This window comes from Polyergus mexicanus, unplaced genomic scaffold, assembly GCF_030449975.1.
Source record: "Polyergus mexicanus isolate NDT 795.1 unplaced genomic scaffold, iyPolMexi1.0 SCAF_26, whole genome shotgun sequence".
Taxonomy (NCBI): domain Eukaryota; kingdom Metazoa; phylum Arthropoda; class Insecta; order Hymenoptera; family Formicidae; genus Polyergus; species Polyergus mexicanus.
Window position 1 is genome coordinate 87,575 of NW_027223346.1, and position 23,146 is coordinate 110,720.

General features: G+C 39.0%; 1 protein-coding gene across 3 annotated transcripts in view; it reads right to left on the bottom strand.

Moving 5' to 3' along the window:
* LOC138943409 (puratrophin-1) overlaps positions 1-23,146 on the bottom strand; it is a 276,837-nt gene that overhangs the window by 73,638 nt on the left and 180,053 nt on the right. For all 3 annotated transcript variants that reach the window (XM_070314241.1, XM_070314239.1, XM_070314240.1), the window contains exons 6-11: positions 20,067-20,184; positions 10,412-10,505; positions 10,234-10,326; positions 9,732-9,821; positions 8,277-8,494; positions 7,508-7,646 (exon numbers count right to left, since the gene is read on the bottom strand). In XM_070314241.1, coding sequence (XP_070170342.1) covers positions 7,508-7,646; positions 8,277-8,494; positions 9,732-9,821; positions 10,234-10,326; positions 10,412-10,505; positions 20,067-20,184 — 752 coding nt within the window. The remainder of the gene's footprint in view (positions 1-7,507; positions 7,647-8,276; positions 8,495-9,731; positions 9,822-10,233; positions 10,327-10,411; positions 10,506-20,066; positions 20,185-23,146) is intronic.

The window sequence follows — 23,146 nt, forward strand, 5'->3', positions numbered from 1 at the left end:
CAGAAGATATATCTAATATCTTCGTATATGATATTATTAGCGACGTAACGTCAAATAAAATTGTTGTTATTCGTTTCCGAAATTAGAACGATCCAATTATCGACTTTTAATCGCGCGTCATTTGCGGTCGATCGCGATCGATTATTCGTCAGCGAAGTCACGTCTCACCCAGTTCCAATGGAATAGACATCGTCAATCCGATGCGAACGCTTATTATCATGGACATGGGCGTTTGACCGTGAAACAGGCCGTTTGCACTAACGATGCCTGTAATAGTCCGTGGGATCAGCCGTACTCGCTATCATTATAAAATAAACGAATGCGGCCTTCACTACAGTGCACTCTAATGAATTCTCAGATGAGCAATATTTATCGCCAATCTAGGTACTAACAGTCTTCTAATGCACCGATATATTTATCATAAATTGACGACCGAATAGCAATTTTACGTAGTCGATATTCATCGTCTTTTCTGAATGGCATATCTTATGCAAGAACTTTACGATAATATTTACTGGAAATAATTGGCACGATTTTTCACTAAAGATGTTCGCTAATACTGTCAACATCAAACAAGAAATATTCTCTGAAAGCCTTACGCAAGCCAAGATCTTATTAAGTATGAATGTTGTTTTTTTTTTTTTTTTTTTTTTTTTTTCCCGTCTTTTAGTTGCCTTTCGACAGGGTAATTGAATATCTTTTTGAGCGCAAATTGTGCAAACGGAGCAAATTACTTTACTGTTGCACCGGCTGTTCCTTACCACATAAAGAAATCAAGCGAAATGGAAAGTTTGAGTTCGAGATGAAAATTCCGCCATATAAGGCGACAAATCTGAATCCGCAATTTTGACCGTCGATATAATTCTTAGGTGGAAGTTCCGCCGACGATCGCGCAAATAGGATGTAGTAAGTGAAAGAAAGTCGGCGCCTTTAACGTTTCGAGAGGAACAAGGTATGAAAGATTAGGATATTATGCAAAGTGCACTGTGCCTCGTTGCAGAATGTGCGACGCGATCATTTCGCCTGGGTGTGCGTTTTATTCGCCGTTATTTACTCAGTCCCTGTGATCGCACTGTGAAAGTCAGCTTTACACGCTCTCGTGCATCATTTCGAGAACTGTCGGCACTTCCTTATTAAGATTCATTCTGCGGGGAATTGCTGGTCCGTGCGTGACGAGAGCATATGTATCCACACGACAGCCGGAATATTTATTTAGAGCTTGGTTATATAAAGCCCTTTTTAGAATAATAAGAAAGGATAATGTAAAGATTGAAAAAAATATACCATTATAAATACAAAAAGCAATATATAAATATATATATATATATATATATATAAAATTTAATTTAATCATAATGTTTCTAAGAACAAGATCAATTATGCGATAAATCCATGAAATAAGCATAAAACGCAATACGAAAAATTGAAATCTTTTTTAAAGAATGAGTGAAAAAAATAAAATAAAAAATGTTTTAATTTACAAATAACATTGCAAAAATAAAATTCTCAATTTAAAAATAAATTTCTCATAAAATAAATCTTAATAAATTTCTTGACTTAAATGCTTACACGAATGCATATACTACAATATATAATTTTAAGAAGAGTTAAATTATATAACCGATGGGAACAGATTGTGGATCTTTTGAAAGTTGAAATTCGAAAACTTGAAGGAAAGTTAGTCGGATATTTCCTCGGAGATGTGACGAAAGCGGAACAAAAGATGAAAAGAGATCAAAACTGGAAATTTGCGTTGTGAATAGACTCTGCACGTTTCTCGAATCTCGAGCAAAGAGATCTTAATGCGCCGTAATCGTTAGTCGGGAGGAGCTCTCTAATACTGGCCAATCACCATATCTGGCAGGCCAATAGTTGGAGGAAAGTGCGGGTAAATGTAAAACGTGACGCGGTTTCAATCCGTCGCACGTAATTGGGTGTAAAAGTCGATTCACGTCCACCGAGACAAACGAGCCGAACGGAAGAAGGAGACACGATACAAACCGGCGGCAACGCACACATTTCTCTCTTCTCTTTTTCCTTCTCTCTCTTCGATTCGCGTTAATTCTGAATCTGGAAAGCCTTCCACATATTATGGTAACGTGAGAAAAAATGCGAATTGCATCCAAAAGAAATACACGGCGACCGAGGAAGATGAAGATTATATAAAGAAGGACAATAAATGAAAGTTTATTTTTTCAGTAAGATCGTTTTACTCTTGATACGCGGGTACATTAGATTGACGTCGGTAATAAATCTTTGCTCGATCACTTGCTACCTTTTATAGCGCACGATCTATTTAACAGACGATTAAATGTCGACCGGCAGTTTCTATTGTTAAAACAAAGTAGAAAGTTATTTTGAAAGTATAAAGCGAAGGTTAACGAAAGAGTAGCGGAAAGGAGAGATTTTATAAATGGGAAAACGAGCAGAGAATCAACTGGATTCTTCGCGGAAGGAGTTATGGTAATGTTTCGCATCCTGTTTCTTTTTCTCCGAGAATAGGAAATATAATAATCTGATATTACGTACTCGTATTATGCTTGTAATGGTTTCGCGAAACGTGCGCGTTTCCTTTAAACGCAGAATAGCTCGTTATAACGCAAATGTACCCCGTTATAAAAGTTAACATGGAAATATTTTCAATAAAATATCATGGTCCACCGCGCGCTTACATATTGTATTGGAAATTTCTCACGTCGATGGACACGCCTTAACACGGCTATAATATGAAATAAATATATCTTAACTTTGTAGAAAATATTCAAAATTATAGCCACGCGCACACGAGATGAATAGTAATTCGTGGCTACTTTCTACGAAACTACAAGAAAACACGATGAGTTTTATATACAAGGCGAATTCTCCTTCAACGTTTTAATTATCGCAGTGTCGGCATCTTTGATTTTCTTCTATCATTCGTTCGTATATTAATTCGGGGGAAACATCAGGGATTCTTGATACATAAAAGTGGATAAAATCATTTAAAATTATTATTCCACAACGTAAGAGCTCTTTAAGAACTCTTTAAGAAAAGAACAGAGACATTGCTAAAGGCAATAAGCCATTTAAAAACATATATAATTTTAAAAATATTTTGATATGAAATTTTTCTCTTCAATCATTTATAAAGGGTTGAAGGGTTAAATTAAGTTTCATTAATCGAAAATCTCATGCGAAAAGAGACCGCTCAGGTGTCAGGAACGAATCAGCACACTTTCCCATACACGTGCATAATTCCGTATGCGGCGTTCGCTCTTGTCGAGAGGGAGGAATCGGTGTTACGGCAATTAATTCGAGTCCGATCAGCGCGCATCCTCTTTTCCCGCCCGAGTTCTCATCACTGACCGTCGTTGAGAGACGACGCGCGCTATTTCCGTGAACCAAATACGGCGTTCGGTCAAAGACGAGGAACAGAGAGTTGCCGACGCGATCACGCCAGCGGCACGAACGATTGATGAGCGGTGTCGGACTGATTTTCTTTCGGATCCTTGATGTTCGACTTTAACTTAAAGAGGATAACAATTGTACGATGAAGAAACTCAATTACGTGCACCGACCAACGTTTTGCTTTAATTTTGCAAACAAAAATACAACATGGCAATCTTATTTATTACGGTGTAAAAATGTTTTATATATTTATTTATGGTATATTTTTAATTTACTTTCTTTACTTTAGAGGAAAAGATTCTTTTTTTATTTTATGATACTAGAGAAGGTTTGCACGAACCTTCACGGATCATCAAAGTAGAACGCGTAATAATTCTTAACGCGGAATGCGCGACGAGATTTTCGCTTCGGGCGATCACCGTGATTATTATTGTCATGCGTGTTTTCTAGATTTTTTCTCTCGTTCTCCTCCTCCGACAACAAAGCGTGATAATTTTACGGCGATCGAAAGGCGCTGCCACTCGCTCGAGGTGAACCACCGATCAATGTTAAACGAGAGAGAGAGAGAGAGACTATTTCTCCTTTATAGACGAATAGATTCGCATGTATCAATCACGTGTATCGATCATTTGAAATTAGAACGGCCAAGAACATTCTATAACTTATAGGCAAAAAAAGGAATATCTTGCGTCTATATAGATACATATGTAACAATTGCAATCTTATTGTGTGAAAGAGATTATTGTCGTACGCTATAACTAGGTTTTTATAACAGAGTTATCCGTTAAAAGACAAACGTCTGTAAAACTTGTTGGAAATATCATAAGATCTTACGAAATAGAATATTCTCATTTAGCGATGCTGACGAGGCAACTCTGAATTATTATTCAGTATATATTGATCTCCTCCCCTGCACGATCGTCCGAAACGTGAAAGCGCTCGATGTAAGTGCTTCGATCGAACAATTAAACAATTGTCAGGACCGCCGATCCACTTCCTGGTCAGAACACATCGTTCTTCCTTACGCGTGCCACTGTACTGAGCACACTTTCGATCTACTAAATGTCTGTGACAATCATCCAGATTAAAATCGTCCTATCGCGTGCGTTGAGCTCATTTGGCAAAAGAATGATCAAATATAGCGTATGGTATTGCATCCCAACGGAAATGCAATAAAAGAAAAGGGAGAAGAATGAACAGATGCAGAGAGAATGCGCTACCGGTATACAATAAATGTATGATATGCTCGATAAAAGTAACATAAATTATCTATAATAATTTATTCGCTTATCTCTTATTATAAATTCTTTCTGTGTAGATTCATACGAAAATTATCAATAATAAAAAATAAATAAAATTGGATTTAGCCTAAAAACTACGCGGGCATACAACACTTTCAGTGACTGTTGGAACTATATCATCGAAACAATCGAAATAAATATATTTAATATTTAATTTAAAGATATAATTGCTATATTATCGGATTCTAAATTTATTCTGACCTCTCTATGCGCGCGCTTTAGATGCACATCGGGTAATGCTAACGCGCGCGCCTCCAGTCGTAAATATATCAACGTAGCGCTTACGGGAAAATTATTCCGATTAATAATTAATTAGTTCGATAATGTTGTCTCGCGTTATCGCCCGCGAGCCGCTACTCGCTTTTCTTTATTACCACTTGCCGATGATGATAGATGAATCTCGATCCGGGCGAAACGCGTTCAACTACCCATTACCACTACGCGCGTTCCTGATCACATCACCCGCCCATGCGGGTTAATAAGATAATAAGTACCACGTGGGAATGAATAATCGCAATTGGGCGCCGTTGCGCCGCCGGTCCTAGCACACGGTATCCCGCGAAGAGGGAGCCCGTTATCATTATCCGTACGTCGCGAGGCGGCGATTAACCGTAGCGATAAGGAAGTGCCTACGTTACGACGGATCGACCGTTAGGCTCTTTTATGGTTTTCGTTGTGCCAGCGTAACCAAAGTATGCACTTGCAGGACGAATTGTTGATTAATAAACCGGGCGATTTGATCGGCGTTTCACAACGGTCATTCAAGGTCGGGGTGCGCGGGCGGCCCGTTTCGATAAATCATGGTAACGAGAGACGCCGTTTCCCTTCACAAACGAAATCCATCCAAGGACCACGGTTATCGGCGGATCAAAATCATAATACGTGACGTTAAGTAGCGGTTTCGTCAAAGTGAAAGTCCAATGGTGTGGCGACGACGATCGTGTATACGACTTGGCGTACATCGCGGCACACGGAGCGTGCACGCATCCCGTATCTAATTATCGAGGAATGCCTTGTGCGTGTAAGGAAGCCGCGCGCCTCAACCGCGTTCGGGCTTAACGACACGGTGCAAGAAGGAGAATCGAGAAAAGCATGTGAGATTGAGCGGTTAGGTACTACAATATTTACACGATATGTATTTATATATGATTTCTCGATCGATTTTTACGCTAAATTTTGCTCTTTTAATGCTTTGTTATTGAAAATAATAATCGATATAAGATATAAATGTTTCAAGATAAATGTATAATTAAAACATTAATTTAGTTCGTAAGGAGAGGTAGAAGAAAATTTTTTAAAGTTTGTAAAATAAAAATGTCGGATATATGAATTCTGACAGCATATCGCTTTCTCGCGATATCACCGCTTCCTAGACTGTTTATCGATTCGCGCACGATTCTCACATCGCATTATCGATTATACTCGGATGCGTTAGTAAACGCGCGTCAACCACTCTTCTCGGACTTGGCCGTCATTATGAAAATAGCGAGTGTAATGCGTCCGAGAGGTACAAGATTGCGTTCACCGATCTTCATGGCATCTAATACCATAGGGAAAACGCGTTAACGTGTTTGCTTTAGGCATCTCTCAGAATCAGTGACTGGATCAGTCGATCCGCTAAAATTGCTGGAGAAAACGCATCGAGTGTAATTTAAAATTTTAAATACTTTCACATAATTAGATCTACATATTTCTAAAAAATCTCATTCGGACAAAATAGATCCCATACTCAATTTAAAAAAAAAAAAAAAAAAAACCTGTTTTTGTGGGCATAATATTTTATACAAATAATGATAGAGATATCGAAATAAAATACCTCTCTCTTTATATATAATAAATTATAAATAAATGCAGCCTCTGTCGACATGGAAACAGCTGAATTCTCTTGATACCGCTAACAAAGCCTCGTCGTATTTGCGAAGGACGAAAGAATAACAAGCCGGGTCAGATCGACGCACCGCGAAAGATCGATGAGGGATCGAACGTCAAGTCGAGAGATCGCGTCGACGACCAGGTATACGCGCTGCGAAACGATTTTCGAAACGAAAGCGTCGTTCGTAGAAGCGAGAATAGGGAGCCCTTTGTGCAACTCCCCTTTGCCGATCGAGGGAAGGCTGACTTGCTGAATTCAATGGACGAATCGCGCTCGGCGCAAAGTGGCCACGCGCGTCTCAGAGGGAGGTGAATCGCGTATATACGAGATGCGATATAAGCACACCGCGTGCATTAACTCCGGTGTAATCATCGGGGGGGAGACGGGAGAGCGTACCATGTACGGCGGGCTTTCATGCATGCGGAATAACAAGCCGGTACACCGACAATCTTTTTCTGGTTCAAGGCCACAGTGGCCGTCATCAGGCAACATTCGCAACATGCTAATTTAAATTCTAGATTTTTTTTAAACAGTCTTATCTTATTCGGAGATAAGATGAATAATTATTATGTATTATGTTATTATTGTATATAAATTCTCTTGTGTAGAATGATAAAGATAATACCGATATTTTCTTTTGATTTTTAACTATAAAATTAAACAACTGATATCATTTTTTTTTCCTATTCTCTCCAAAACAGATAAATATATTGTATTATATATATTACATATTTAAGTATATCTCTCTGTATCAGAAATATGAAACTATAGCATGGTTAATCGCAATATTTTTTCTGACTCATTCATGCTGATACTAGCATCCAAGACTAATGTCGATCGAATAAGCTGATTTCGATTATAGATTGATCAAAACAGATCGCAAACAAAGAAAATTTACGAAACTTGTCGAATGGCTCGCAGATATATTAATTTGATCAAGACTTACCTCGTGCGCCTGATCCTCGATGCTCCGTAGAACCGCGAGATTGCGAATAGTCGCGCGTCGCGACTCGAACGAAGACTCCAGTCTGGTGGCGGCTTTACCCACCTCCTCCACCAATCTGCGGGCTCGTTTCACCGACAATCTGAAAAAATAAAAAAGAAACATAATCGTTACACACAGTTAAAAATTCAAATTCATAGCCATCCCCTCTCGCATATGAAATGTTGAAAACATCGCCAACTCGCGACTCCGCGAAGGTTAAACCGCAAATCAGAACTGAGTGCGTATCGACTACCGCATATCCTTATGTCCGCTTTAAGATATCCTTGGTCAACAATATATATTGTACTCTATAAAAATGTAAAAATGCAAAATATGATACATATATTATCAACAAGCTCGCGCGCCTTACGAAACTGGCAATCGTCTCTTTTTCAAATTCATGCGATCTTTAATTAACGGCAAAAATTATTCGCAAAAAGAAATTAATTATTATTACTGCAAATATGATCATTATATTTTATGACACTATGTGTAATACACACGATATTGAGAATTGATTAATACAGGATTAATACAGCAATGATTGATTAAACATCAATATTTTCGTTTAAAAGAAAATTAATTAAAATAATAAAAAAATTATTTTTTGTAAAATATAATATATATTGTATAAAAGAATAATTTGTGCAACTCACACACTCACATATTAAAAGAACATGCACAACAATGCACATTTTACGCGCTCATTATGAATATAAAATTGTTTTACCTAACGTGCTCGATGTGCAAAAGCGGGACCGCGCGTTCCTCGAGCGCGGCGATAGCCTCTTCGGCATCTCTAGACGTTCTTCTCAATGTGGGGTCCGTGAGGAGCCGACCGAGAGGCGTCAAAGTGCCGGACAGGCTTGCGCATTCCTTCAACTCCGACATTTCGAGAGCCAACCTGCGACCAGCCGATTGCCATTCCGTCATGAGGCTGTCGTACTCCTACGGCAAATCAAAATACCAATCATGTTGAAGCGTCGATTCATCTACTTCCCGATAATATTCTCGCGGTCGGTCCGACGAAATATTCTTGATCGACAGCCGATATCCGGAAGGAATGTCAGCGACGTATAAAAGTAGACACGTCTGATTGACACGGCGACTGCGCGATTCAATGAACCGTAATCGATCAAACATTATTAATCTTACGGAGAGAGTACATTGTTTAAAGAGGTACGTAATGAATGACGCATAACTGTTGCAGAATGTAGAACAAATAATCCGAACTATCTATTATCTCGATGATTTCTTAGCTCCAATTATTCGTTCGCTCGAATCGGATCGCGCGCGCGCGCAAATACCAATCGGATTAGATCAACTCGCGACGAAATGTAGCTATGTTCGACATAGCGCGATATCGATTCCCGATACGGTCAATTAATTAACACATACGTATCTATATAACGAGATATATTAATATTGGCCGATATAACACATCAAGATTTATCGTAAAAATTAAATTATTAACTTTTGTATGTTAAGCTGGGGATGGAATGGCGAAAAGCTTAAATGTATAGTAAAAGTGAATCGATATAACTCTACACGTGCGCGATACTAACAATAGTTTATTTTTGTGAAAGCGCGCCAGCGAAAGATCGATCGATCTTCTCGATCAATCGATTAATGCCCCGAGATTAATGCGGTCTCGGCAATTCTATCGCGATAATGTCGTAAAATAGTTTGATCACTGCAGGAGGACACATTCAATTATTTCATACAGAATTAATTATGTAAGATGATCGTCTAGGATTCTCGGTTTTTAATTCTTTTCAATTAAATTCCTCTTTTCATCATAATTTACAACTGAGAATTTTCGATTGTCCCAGTCGTATCAATTTTTCTCCAAAAAATTCTCATCGATAAACTAATAACTTATAATGAAAAATTGAAAATATTAATCTTCAATCGCTATGTCATGTATATTGAGCTCGAAGAATTTCGAGAGAAATCAGAGCGATTTTAGGAATAAAAAAGAATGAGGATTAACAAATGGGAAAAATTACGAAATATAATAAATATATGTGTTTGTGAGATTTAATCAAGATTTAAAAAAACACAATAACCGATTTTTAAAAAAATAGTTAAAAAAAATTTTAATAATTAGAATACAAACATGGCAATATTTCAATTTTCGTAATATGTCGACAAATTTACATATTCATTATAAAGGCATAATTACCTTGTAAAAAGCGATCCATTGCATCTGATCGTGATTTTCTTCTCGCCTGGAAATATATTTGGCGAGAGTGGCGCCATTCACGACGACAGTCTGAAAGGAAACGTTTATGGATATAATTATAATGTCTCAGAGTCGCTCTGTGCTCGTACTTGTGCGATCGTAAATTACATTTATCGCATACAAACACCGAGTTCTAGCTTTTGTATCGATATTCGTTTACGCGACGACAAAAAAAGTCCTCATCACAATGGAAACCTCTCGGCGATAACGTAATTAAGCGACAGGAAGTACGCAATGTATACGAAATGCGAATGTGCGGGCACTCGAGAAATCGGAATATAATGGCACCGTGGAATTTGGACCAGCAGCTAATGCACAAAAACAATGCAAGCAACCAAAAACAACGATTGAGCGATGGAGCATTAACTACTTTCTTGTCCGCAGAAAGCGGAATGTTGTTCAATGTTGTTTAAAGAGATTCAATTGTCCGTCAGACACTCACCTGGACATTACTGAGAGGTAACGGAGAATCGATCGGTCCATGCGTTGTCACGGCATTCCGAAACACGAGAGTCTGCGCCACGTTGATTCTGCCCTATAAAAGCAACAATTACGCGTGATTTCTATGACGATGGTACGACAAAGTCTTTATTCGTTCGATTGTTTGAAATTGTTCTTACCTGCAGCAAAACCAACATTTTGTCCATAAACTCCACACTCTCCTTAGAATCGTTGAGTATGAAAATAGTGAAGCCATCTTTCGTGCGTTCGGCGCTAAAAATTTAAGATATAATATATCAAATATTAAATTGTGAAAAAACATAACTCTAGATCATTAACTGCTTAATTTTATCGTAATCCGTTCCATCATTAAAGTAGTCGAAATTGTTATTACAGCGTTATTGCGGCGTTTTACGATATGTGTGAAGCGATTTTTAGAGTAAAATATTTGTTAAAAAATATTTCTAAAAAATTAAGTAACACATTGTCATTAGCGTCGAAGCAACATTAATATTCAGAGTTAACTGTGCGTGATGTTATTCGTCATTTAAAAATAATCATCCGTCGTCTCGTATTAGCCGAGCACAGCTTGTTGCTTATCGAAACCGTATCCCACTGTATATACGCGAGTGAGCATCGGATCTTATTTACAAACGTTCAATTTCCTAAGCAAATATTATCGCTCCCGTCGAAGAATTCCGTGCGCACACACGAGTCATCGTGTGTCACAGTAGTATACAAACGTATGGTAAAATCTCCCACGTGTGCGCTGTTACGATTTCTCCTTCCCGTCGTCATGCGCGGAGTGAAGCGTATCTCATTCTCGTTGTATGGCAATGCTTTTGTAAATCGACGTTACACACGTGCAGGTCCTGCCGTCAGACCAGGCCTCGTTATGTATTACTTAAATCGCCGTATCGTTTCTCACGACACTCGCAATTCACAGTTGACAGGTTAAGATTAAGAACAAAGCGGTTATTTAAATAGCGGTAACAATGCATTCTTAATGTCACTTATTGCTGGATATCCGAGTAAATTGCAAATGAAAACTACATTATACCCAATTTAAAAAACATGAATAATATTCATTTTAGAAACCCGTATAATTAATTGCAATCAATTTTTTATAATGAAATATTTTACCGCGCACGCTAAATGTGCATATTTAAATTATTAAGCAAATATTATAACGAGAAAGAAAGAAAGAAAGAAAAAAAAAAAAGAACTTGCTGCGATAAAATTTGATCGCGTACACAGGAACCAATACCTATATAGTTGTAATAATCAGATCGTGTCTCCGGTAGCTGAAAATGCGGGTGAGCGCAATTTCAGCCAGCTAAACGTAACCCAATTGTATCGGGTATCGCAAACGGCATTAAGTTATGACACGTGGGTAGCTGGCATTAAGCATGCAGCGTTTCTCACGCGGCTCCCGTGGCACCCACACCCCTCCTCTCTCATACTCTCTCCAGTATATAGTAATCGTGCTCCCGCACAGCACAGCACAGTGGTGCGGTGTCTGACCGTCACACAATGCCGAGCTTTGTACGCGACCGTGTCGTACCGAGATCTATCCTAAATTGTCATCAGCGCGACAGGCTACGGGGAACCGCGCATATATTTCTCTGGCCCCGTACTCTATATATATCTTTCACTTCTGGTTACGACTCTAGTCAACGTTCCTTCCGATTTCTCTGTCGCGGCATAATCGACACGCTCGAAATTTCTCGAGTGCGCCGAAGGGACGCCTATGTAAATGCTTCGTGACAACCTTCTCAAATTGCACGTGCAACTGAACGTCGCTATTCCTCGTAAAACTCGATAGCGCAAATCATAGAGTTGACCGTGAGTCGATGTATGCGAATCTTGTTGGGGCGGTAGTGAATAAGATAAAATCAAATCGCTGTCTCGACTTCCTGTCGTTAAACGTCCTAGTATATAATCACGGCGGAGGTAACCTTTGAACCCACGAAGATTATGTTTCTGGATTTCAATGCCGTGAGATAATCGCAATAATGATCTTGAATGATGTTATCATTGGTGGAGGGAGAATTATCAAAGTCCTCGATATTTAATCTTTATTCACGCACAATTGATTTTTAGTAATTATTTTTTAATTTTTTATATCACGCATTGTATAATATAAAAATAATTTATAAATTATGCATTATACGTTCGAAAATATAATTTTTAATTAATATCTATAAACTTGAAGTTTAATGAAAATCATATTTCCGATATTATTTAACTAAAAGATTGAATAATTTGATAATGTTCCTCAAGCAATCATCATCTATGCATATTCGATGCATATGTAATTTGCCAGACATGGCTGAATTATTCGCGCATATCTCTCTTCTCTTTTACCGTACGATGATCGATAAGAAGACGCGCGCACCACCCTTCCTCGTCGGAATCATCGCGCGATCTATTGTATTATATTATCGAACCGGCCGTTTTCACGTGTAACCGTAATGACACGCGTACCTGTGAGAAACTCAACGGCGCGGAACAGCTAGATCACAGCAGCCGTCGCTCCCCGGAACTGGCGATCGTGTTGATAAGTAAATCACTTTGATTTTGCCGAGTTAACGTTGCGCTACGTGACGCCCACGTCCTTTGCGCGTCTCGGGTTCATCAGCGCGCGATGTAACAACCGTCGCGCGCGCCTCGTTGACGTATGATAAATATAGGTGTTGGCGAGAGTATGTTGCGCGATTGCGTCCCCCTCTCGTCCCCCTTTACCGATGCAATTTACCGGCAACGGAACGAGATCGATAAGACGAGGTTGCCCAGGGGTTGCCGTGTCGACACTGATCGCCCGTTAGCGTGCCTGACAGTTAGCGCTTCGCCTAAATTACACGTCCCACACGTCGACGAGAGAGCTAATGAAAGGGCGCCGCGCGATAGGTTTTGTCGCTCGCCGGAGATCCCGTTGCGATGCCGAGCGGGTGTACGCTTCCTTTCGTAATGACGTTAGTAACGGGGACGAGATGCTATCGAGAGATGGAGATATCTCTTTTTTTCTCTCTCTTTTTCAACCAGCGCAAGTCAATGTCACCGTAGCGCGCATGGAACGGATCGTAGACGACTTTAATTATAATCACTTGTTCGGTTTAATATAAGATTGTCGAGGGTTCGCAACATTTATCAAACGCTAATTTCCATTTCTACTTTCTAGTTAACGATTTGATGATTTAATACCTTGTGCTCGACACACATATATATATATATATATATATATATATATATATATATATTAAAATATTTAAATCACTTGAGCATAAGCGTTGCATTGAATTCAAAAATATTTAATCAAAAATTAAAAATCTTTCGAAACTATTTTTTCGAAAATCAGGTTACTGCTCTTAAATATGGTCCGTAATCTTTAAAGATTCGCGATGTAATATGATAATCGCATAAAACGTACAAAATATCGTATCGACTCTCGGAGTGCGTCTGAATATTAAACGCGTGCAGGCGTGAATTTATTTAATACTGTCAGCGATCAATTACGTCACTGCCCACTCTCGGAAGAATCTTTCATGGATGCATTAGCAACCATTGTCAACCTAGACCTCTCGGTGAAGAACCGGCGCATTCGGTATCACGCGGATACGTCGTATGTACAATACATACATACACATTGCTCCGCGTTACAACGGGGTCTAAAAAATCACGACCGCGTCCTGGGTGGGCGAAGGTTGTGGCGAATGGAGGCTGCGTCACGACTGACTGTCGGCTCGCAATTGACACCGAGAGACCGTGTCCCGGTGTGACGACGATAATTTCGCGATCCCGGAATCATGCGAATGTCATATTGGCCGATGCGCTAGCAAGACGACGTCGATCGCCGTTCAACTCTCTGCTTATCATTGCTGCAACGATGATGTTACGTTGAAATTTTTTTTTCCTCGCCAACCGAGAGAAAATGCCTGAGGGGCACAATCTGCGCGAATCATACCCGGAAACATCTTCTGGTAAACGAACGTGAATTATATTACGGTCTCATATCGGAAGCGTCTAACTGTTATGGCTACGAGAATCCACATTTTTTTTTTTTTCATCGTGGATTCGATCAAGCCAAAGTTCCATTCTGACGCTTAGTCACGAGCCATAAAGTTCGGATAAATATAGTAGTTAACGTTAGTACGTCATCGGCCACGATAAGCTTCGGTAATGATAATCACCGCGGTGGACAGTGCATGGTTAGAGCTATCTTTTAAACAGTCGAACCGAGAAGAATACCATACATCCTCGATAAATATTCGATTTTTGAAAAAGATTTCATCACATCGTATACACAGTTTGCTAAAAACCGAAAAAAATTATTGATTATCGAAATATATATTCGCGCATATGAATTAATAAATTTCGTTCTTTTGACAGCTGTCAGTTTCTACCAATCCATATTCACCAATATACAAAATAAATCATACAGAAAAATCCCACGTTGTCATAAGATAATAGTATATATCGCATAGTATTTAGAAAATATATATCTCATAAAAGAATTATTAAATCGAATCTCTTATTGGAATATCAAAATATTCGATCACCCAGTTGGTTAGTTTAAAGCGACGATTGTAATACGTGACTGATCGCAATGATTGACTCTCGAAAGATCGAATTTCGGATTGTTGAAGGGACGAGAGATGAGCTCGTAGAAAGTCGACAAGTCGAGCTCGACGTAAGTGGAGCATAAGTCGTCCGCGAAACGTCGGTAGGCCGTGCGAACTGACATTAAAAACGGGCAAACCTATATATTCGTAATAACGTTCTAATAATAATGTTAGTAGTGTTTTAACGAGCGCGTAAAAATCGCCGGTATTTAAACATTACGAATCGTTAATCGCTTCGCAAACGAGGATCAATTGCGCAAAAATCGCGTAGCTTTTCCCGCCGAGAGCGAGAAGAAAATGAAGCAAGCCGCGAGATTATATGTCTCGTTATGAAAAAATGTAAACCTTCATATCCACAATAAAATGTAGACATGTAGACATATGATTACGTGTTGTATTATATGAATAAATTTAAACGAATAAAAGACCAATGGAATATAATTTCTGTAAAAATATGTGCAATTAAAAAGTAAAATTTTCTTATTCCTTCCTTATTTAAAATTAATTACGCTTCTGTCGAATATCTTAAATTATACTGTATATATTACTACAGTACATATAAAATGTCGCAAAACCGATAAATCAATCAATGGATTCATTCGGAAAAATGTCTATCGTTCATCCATTAAATGTTTTTAATTAGGTATATATAAATAAAAACTGATTGGGGGCAAACTGATTGCTGAAATCACGACGGTTCGTATCGAGATGCGCGCCTAATGAAAAAAATGAAAGTTCCGAGAGACATAAAATATCCGATAGAGGAAGAAAAAAGAGCTCAAGACTAAGGATAAGAAATATTGCTATACCGAGAAAGATGGGCCAGAGAAATAAGAAGGAAACGATTATAGAAAAAGCGACGAGACGGCACGAAAAAAACGAGAGGCAGCAGATACGATCTCGGAAGTAGGTCAGTAAACTGCAGCTACGAATCTTCGTCCCGGAGGGAAAAGCGAGCGCGCGATAACGAGGAAGGACGTTTGGCCGAAGCCATCGTTACCGTTACCACCGACAGAAACGAAGGGTTGGCTTGTGTCGAGGTGGGAGGGAGGGCAGGAAGAGCCGACAATCACGACGGCTTCTCGAGATGGAGGGCGAGAGAGGGAGGGAGGGCAGGGTAAAAGGATTGATGCGCATCCATAACTCATGCAGAAATGCGGTCAGGTGCACAACTGGATCAACGAGAAATACCCCGCGATCCTATCGTTCTGCGATTTGCCGTTCGTGACTTTCCGTCCTACGTGATATACACGATAAATACGCGACGGATTGTCAGCCACCAGGATATTTTTTTGACCTACCGTTTGCTCGCGTAATCGATTTATTAGTTATTAGTTTCTGTGTATATAGTTGATGTAAATATATACATTGACATGCTACTAAACTTTTCGATCTTTGTAAAACAGTTGTTTATTACAAAACTATTGTGAATCATATCGAGCTGATTCTTGAGAGAGAAAAGGAAAAAAAAAATTGTCTAAGTTGTGTGTGTGTGTTTTTTTTTACCGTGAATAATTAGTATTGTATATAAGTATTTACTCGATGAATAAAGTTTTGCTAATAAGACATCTCCGTCGTGATTTCGACACGAATACATTTTAACGCGACGTGTATCTTTACGTGAGTATCCATCAGTCAATTTCTCACCCTCTCCTCCTTAATATAACGATTAAAGCTCCGATTCAACGCTGGACAAACCGGTGATGCGAGTTAACGGTGAAAGACGACTCGAGGTCAATTTCGCCTGGCGATGCATTTGCGAATTACTTTTGGTGATTCGACCTTTCACCGCGACCAATCAAGTTATTACGCGTAACGCAAACCGCGGGAGTCTCGCTTGACGCTTAATATATTTCTCCCGTGTGAGATATATAAGCTTTCAAGGCGGCCACTGTAAAAGCAACTGCGGTAAAACGTTACTTGTTCTTTCACACTATGACAATCTTGAATTAAGAAAGTTGTACAGATCCGTTACGCGTATATCCTCTTAAGATCATAAATTTCATCCTTCACGCATCAATTTACTGCTTTTAGTTAAATTATTTCATTTTGTTCTTTGCGACATTATTGTTTAATAATATTCAAAATTTATTTAATATATAAAAAAAATACGTATTTGACTCTTATTGTATGTCAATAAATTTAATCACATGTTTTATTTTTATTTCGAGTTTAATATTTTTTAACAAGAATCCATGAAAAATATCAAAAAGTAAAAAAATCAGAATATATAAAGTTTACAAAAAAAAAAAAAAAAAAAAATGCAAAGAATAAAGGCTAGTCTACCATATATAAGAGAGAACGAACAAGTATATAAATGCAAACACAGAAAGTTTAATTAAAACGGAGACAATTAGCCGATAAGCTAATAGTCTATATCTCACATTTGTCGGTAAATTTCAATTGACCAATAAATATCGATACTCGCAAACATGCGCGATAAGTGCACTCTCGATGCATGATAACGGCGTAACCACCACGCTTTCGCCATTTCATTTTCCGCGAAAATTAGACGTGATTGAAATATGGTATATATTTTTATTCATTCTACACAAACTTGCTTTCGCGTCTTGAGAAAGCCAAAATCAATAATCGATAATTAAGAATGTAAACATCTGTACGTGGCGTCACTCACTGTATCGCTGCTAAAAATACGCGCCGCGATATTTATTCATGTTAAAATTTGTCGAGAATTTATATTCATAAGTATTCGAATATTATTCGAAAATTACGAATCGCGCACATCTGTATTTAATTAGAGTGCATGTGCCAGTCCCAGATTCGTAACGAGCCTCTATCTACCCCGTTTATTACGCGCGATTTGTCCATCGATTAAACGCTCTTCCGCGTGATCGCACGATGGGATGAAAGAGCGCCGCTTGTTTTTACGCCTCGTCGAGGAGACATATTACACGGTACGATAACGCGCGTTAAGTGTGTACATATAAAGTTTCATATGCCTTCAACGCGTATGTGGAAATTCCGGGGTCAATTTCACGCGAGGAGGTTCCCAGACGTTTCGTTGTTTCGTTCGCGATAAATCTGCATCGTCTGACTTATCTGCGAGTAATCTGCCACCGATAGCCCAGCGAGGCGCTATGTCAACGTCGCGCTTTCCCACCGCGGTCGCGCGAAAAAATGCTAATGAATCTCTCGCGCCGCGCGGCGTATAACCGACACGCTGATTTATAACGAACGCTGATTTATACCGCTTAGAGAATCATTACGACACCGGGCTTTCGTCGCGAATTCCACGGCGAGAGATATAGAGTCCACGTGCGTGGAGTATTCGCTGCCGAGCGTGTCCGCCTTTCTTCCGGCAACGAAAGATATCGACGCGTAACAATGCGTCGTATTGTGGCCACGCGAGATGATAACTCGGCCGCGATAAATTAAAAGTATCGCCACGGCGTGCTTATACCGATCCTGGGAACGTAAGAGATAAATCGCTTTTGCGAGTTTTAGTCAATCACGAGAGCGTTTCTTATGCGCGGTATCGACACGGAAAATCATGGGTTAGTCTTATGAATACATCTTGTTACACGGCGATCTTTTTCGTCGTAAATTCGTATTAATTCCCGCGTAGTGCGATCGACGAAAGCGCGCGCGATATTTTTCTAGGGATCCCTTCAATTATTCCCGCGGAGAGATACGTGGCGGAAAGCCCGCGGGGACGGCCTATCAGCTGCGTGAATTAAACTTCGCACCGAGAGATACCGATGAAAGGCGGTATTATATAGACGCGGCGCGGCGTCGATGAAATCGCAGAAATTTTCCGCCGGACTTTTTCCCATGCCGACATGCCGTATCGACGGGAAAGAGTCGCCGACGCGGAAATGACGCTCTTGCCTCAATCGCGTCGAAGATGCCGAAAGATAGATCTCGACGGTATTTCTCTCATCGAGAAACACCCCGGGCGTTGATAGCGCGCGCTTTTCTCGCCTTCGTCCTTTCTGTCTCTCGTTCTCTTCCCTTTTCGTCGCCTTTCCGAACGCTGTTCTCCCGTTCATTTGCGTATGAGAGTTGGTCGTTGCGCGGAAAATCATAAAGCCGCGGCATGATTTATGAGCTAGAAAGTAGTATACGAATGTGCGCGGTCAAGAGCGCCGCAAAAAAAATCGCGAATGATATAGCGATTATTACGTTACTGATAAGCGCAGTCGAAAAGTGCTATTTATGATGCGCATCCAAGAAGTAAAAATCCACTAATTTTTGCAAAAGATACGTGCTAAAATTCCTTCGTTTCAATTCACTTCGTAAGTTTGAAGCCACTTCGTAATTTTTACGTTGAATAAACTCAAATAAATCGAGTATCATGTGGCACTAAATTCGGAGAAGACGGATCTCGCGTACATAATATTTCTCAATTGGATCTCTATCGGTCAATTAAATTTAATTTTCAATATATTAGTTAATTAATGACTTTAATACAATAATTAACAATTTATCGATAACTACCTTATCAAATATTAGATTCGCAATATGTATACATTTTCCGTAATCGAATAGATGTCGATTTGTTTCGATTTGGTTCTCACGCGGCATCTAATCTAAAGTGTTACACCGATGTTAGAAAGTGCTATATCGGTGGGCACGTATCGTAAACGCGTTAATTGAATAGCTTACAAATGAGAGGAAGCTTCGTTAGAGAGCTTGTAGAACGGGCGGAGAGATACGAGCAGGCCAGGAAGAACGGTGAGCCGCGATTTTGCTCCGCATCGACGATTATAGTGGGCGTGCCCGCGATTTCATGACGGCGGAAAATTATAATTATTACCGACACCGACGTCGATCACGTTTATTTAGCGGAAAGCTCGCGCGCTCCTTCCTCTCTCTCTGTGAGCCGGCCAGGATTAATAAATTGCCAATTCGAAGTCGGATGATTTCAGTTATTATCGGCTACAACGGCCTCGTTGAGAAGCACAGATGCCGTCGTAATAAATGGGTGTCTCGCGCCGGCACGCCGCGGCCGTAAAGTGTGAATTCTTCTCCGCGGGTTAAAAACGCCCTCTCGCAAAAAATTATCGCGGGCCGCGCTAATCGAATTCATAAATTTATGGCACGGTCCAATGGGCGCGCACGCGCGTGCGACTCATCTCGCGATATAATCCAGCTGATTTATCGATATCCCGCGACTCCGTAGGGTGATTTCGACGTTCTTCTTCGAGGTTGATGCATTACGCGAACGTTATATGACGGGAGAGATACGTACCTGGGTAGACGAGCGAGGTAGAGTAGAAAAGACGATGTCTCTCTAACGGAGAGATCTTCCCTTGTGGATACGTTGTCCTCGAACTCGATAACCGGTCTCCCGACGACGTCTATGTATCCTGCAATAGAAACAAATAAAACAGTCTTATTTAATGTTTAACGTAGAAAGTTTATCGAATATATCGATTTCTTCTTGCGTGAGGAAACCGTTTTTAAAACCGTTTATGCGCACATATAATATCGAAACTATATCAAAATCCAATTTGCCTCTCTAAAGAGATGTAAAAGTTATGATGCTCTTCTAGAAGTTGATTTGTTCGCACATGTGGTATTATTTCCTTGCATATTTTAATTTGCGTTCCAAGTAGATACATGCGATTGTGCAACATGAATTATTTCAATGGGGCAGTAAACGTTGGCAGGCTCGGTTGATTATAGATTATAGATTATAGATCATGATTCGATTCACGATGAGCGATTGCCGATTGCAATCTCCCTGCTCGGTATAAATTATTAAATGACATCCTTTTACAAGTTGTATCTACCTCGACAGTGGGTCATCTCTCTTTGAATAAGGTCTTTTAGCTACGGGGTAAAATATGTATCGGCAGTGACATTATAAACAATTCCGTGATCGTAATAGATAAGTGCTGAGTAACAGTTCGTTTTCATCCGTGTTACCGCGGTCGTGATGCCGGGGTCGTAACCCCGACTATATACTACTGATCATTAAATATAGCCGACGCCTTTTAGCATCGCTTCGAGCTGATCTATGTTTGAGAACGTAATAATGTTCAAAAGATGCTATATCTATAGATAAAGGCCGTGAAAGTCGATTACTAATTGATCTCATACTCATTGCTTACAGATAAACATCAGATAAAAACATATTTGTAGAAATCGATAGGAAGAAAGATAAGATGAGAAATACATACGTAACTGCGTGAGAATATCTTGTTAAGCTCAGAGAATATAAAATATCCTGAGATACAATAGATCAAATTCAAAACTATAAGGCGAATTTAAAAATAAAATAAAAATGTTGAATCTCCCAAAATTTTTCCCGTACTTTTCTTATAATCATAAATTCATTTATAAATTTAGAACAAATATTTTTTATATCAGAAATTTGATTTGGAAAACACTATTTTTATTCCTAATAGTCTAACATTCCATCTTAAACAACATTTCGAAATTAGATAAGATTTTTTTCTTATTTCTTTACATTATCGGATTTAGGTGCGTTCAGGTATATGTAAATCTCATTGTGCGAACTCGAAACCAAGAGATATATTAATGCGCGAGTTCATTAGTCTCGTACTGGGGATATCTGGATGTGTAGAGTTTTATGAGACATACGGTTACGAACGCATCGCGTTGCCAGTTCATAAATACATGCGTAACACCTTGAAGCTCTTCCGAAGGTACTTGCCCAAGGCGTGAATGATAATTCGCGGCGACATTTTCTGGCTGTTTACACAGTAACACAATAATAATGTCTAACGATGAAAAACAAACATCGTACCAAAGTTATTAAAGTTTTTAAAAGCGTAAATTTTATATTTATCTCTTTGATAATGTTGGAAAAACTACAATTAATTTCACACGCAGAATTCTGTCTCTTCTCAATTTGCAGCTATCGGTTAATTTTTCATACAAATAACAGTAATACTATATATAGAATATAGCGTTCTAGTTTTCCATGAGTTTCACCATTACCATCATTATTTATCATCGCTCAATAATTTTGATCTATGACATTCAATCCTACAATTATAAATAATTTTTGAAAATGATAAATTAATCGAGTAACAATTTTATTTCACCAATGCATTAAAATTCTAATTTTAATGTATATCAAGTGTAACATGTATTTTAATATATATCAGAGATATGACAATATACAATATTTGTTTATATAAATTGTAGCACGTTATATAACATCATAAATCTTACAACGCATACATCACGTAATAAATTCATCGTGACAAAGCAACATGTGCGTTGCGTTGCTAGAAAACCAGAAAAAAAAAACACGACATAAAAAATTATATAAATATAATAATTTTGTAACGAAAAAATCGCGTTTCTTATGCCCGTGACAATAAATTCATTAGTTATTTTTTCTTACAATTCAAGTATTACGATGGTATCTATCTCTATCGCTGTCTGTCTACTAATGAATAAAATGTCGATCATCCTATACAAAATACGTCAAAAGAAATCAGCACATCGCCTCCGCGATTAGCTGCAATCGTAGATAGACGACGGGTGGGCGTTTCTTCCGCAGGTTTCTCTCTTTTCACGCACGACGAACGGTCGATCGCGCGCCCGCTGTTGCGTTAATCGAATTGCACGCATCGCGACCGCTTATCGCCGCATGGCGGCGGTTGCACTAGGTATACCGTAACCGCATGGTTGGCGCGCAGCTTTTTTAACGATCGCGCTTGCTCGGATTACCATAACCGATCGATTACCGGCGCACCATTGCAAGGGGTTTCTCGTGAAATGAAGACGTTAATCCGAACCTGCCTGTGCTCGCTGGAGAATTGTATCGTCTCCGCCATGCGATGCAACATATTCAGTATTACTGTTATACTTCAGTATATGATGACATTATCAAGATAGAGTTGAAATCGTAATCGATATTAAATACATGTGTATGGTAGAATATATATATATATATATATATATATATACACAATAAAATCAAGAAGCTACAAATAAACCAAGTTTTGAAATTCTACACACAGGTACAAGAAAATCTAAATTTATTTAATTTTAATTTAACGCAATTTTAACAGATACAAAATATACATAATTTCAATTTCAATTTCCCACGAATGCGTTAAGAATTTATAATTAATAAATAAATAAAAAATCTATCAAAGAATCTCCATTTGAAACACGACAGTTGATAAGATTCTATACTGCTCGTAACGAACTGTTGAAAGACGATTGTGATTGCAATTTTTGTACCGGCATAAAAAGCGATCTTCTCAAAGCGCGTTTTGTGCACGCGGGATATGGGTTACGATGATCAGCAGATTCGTTCGAGCGCGTGTACACATATATAGATAT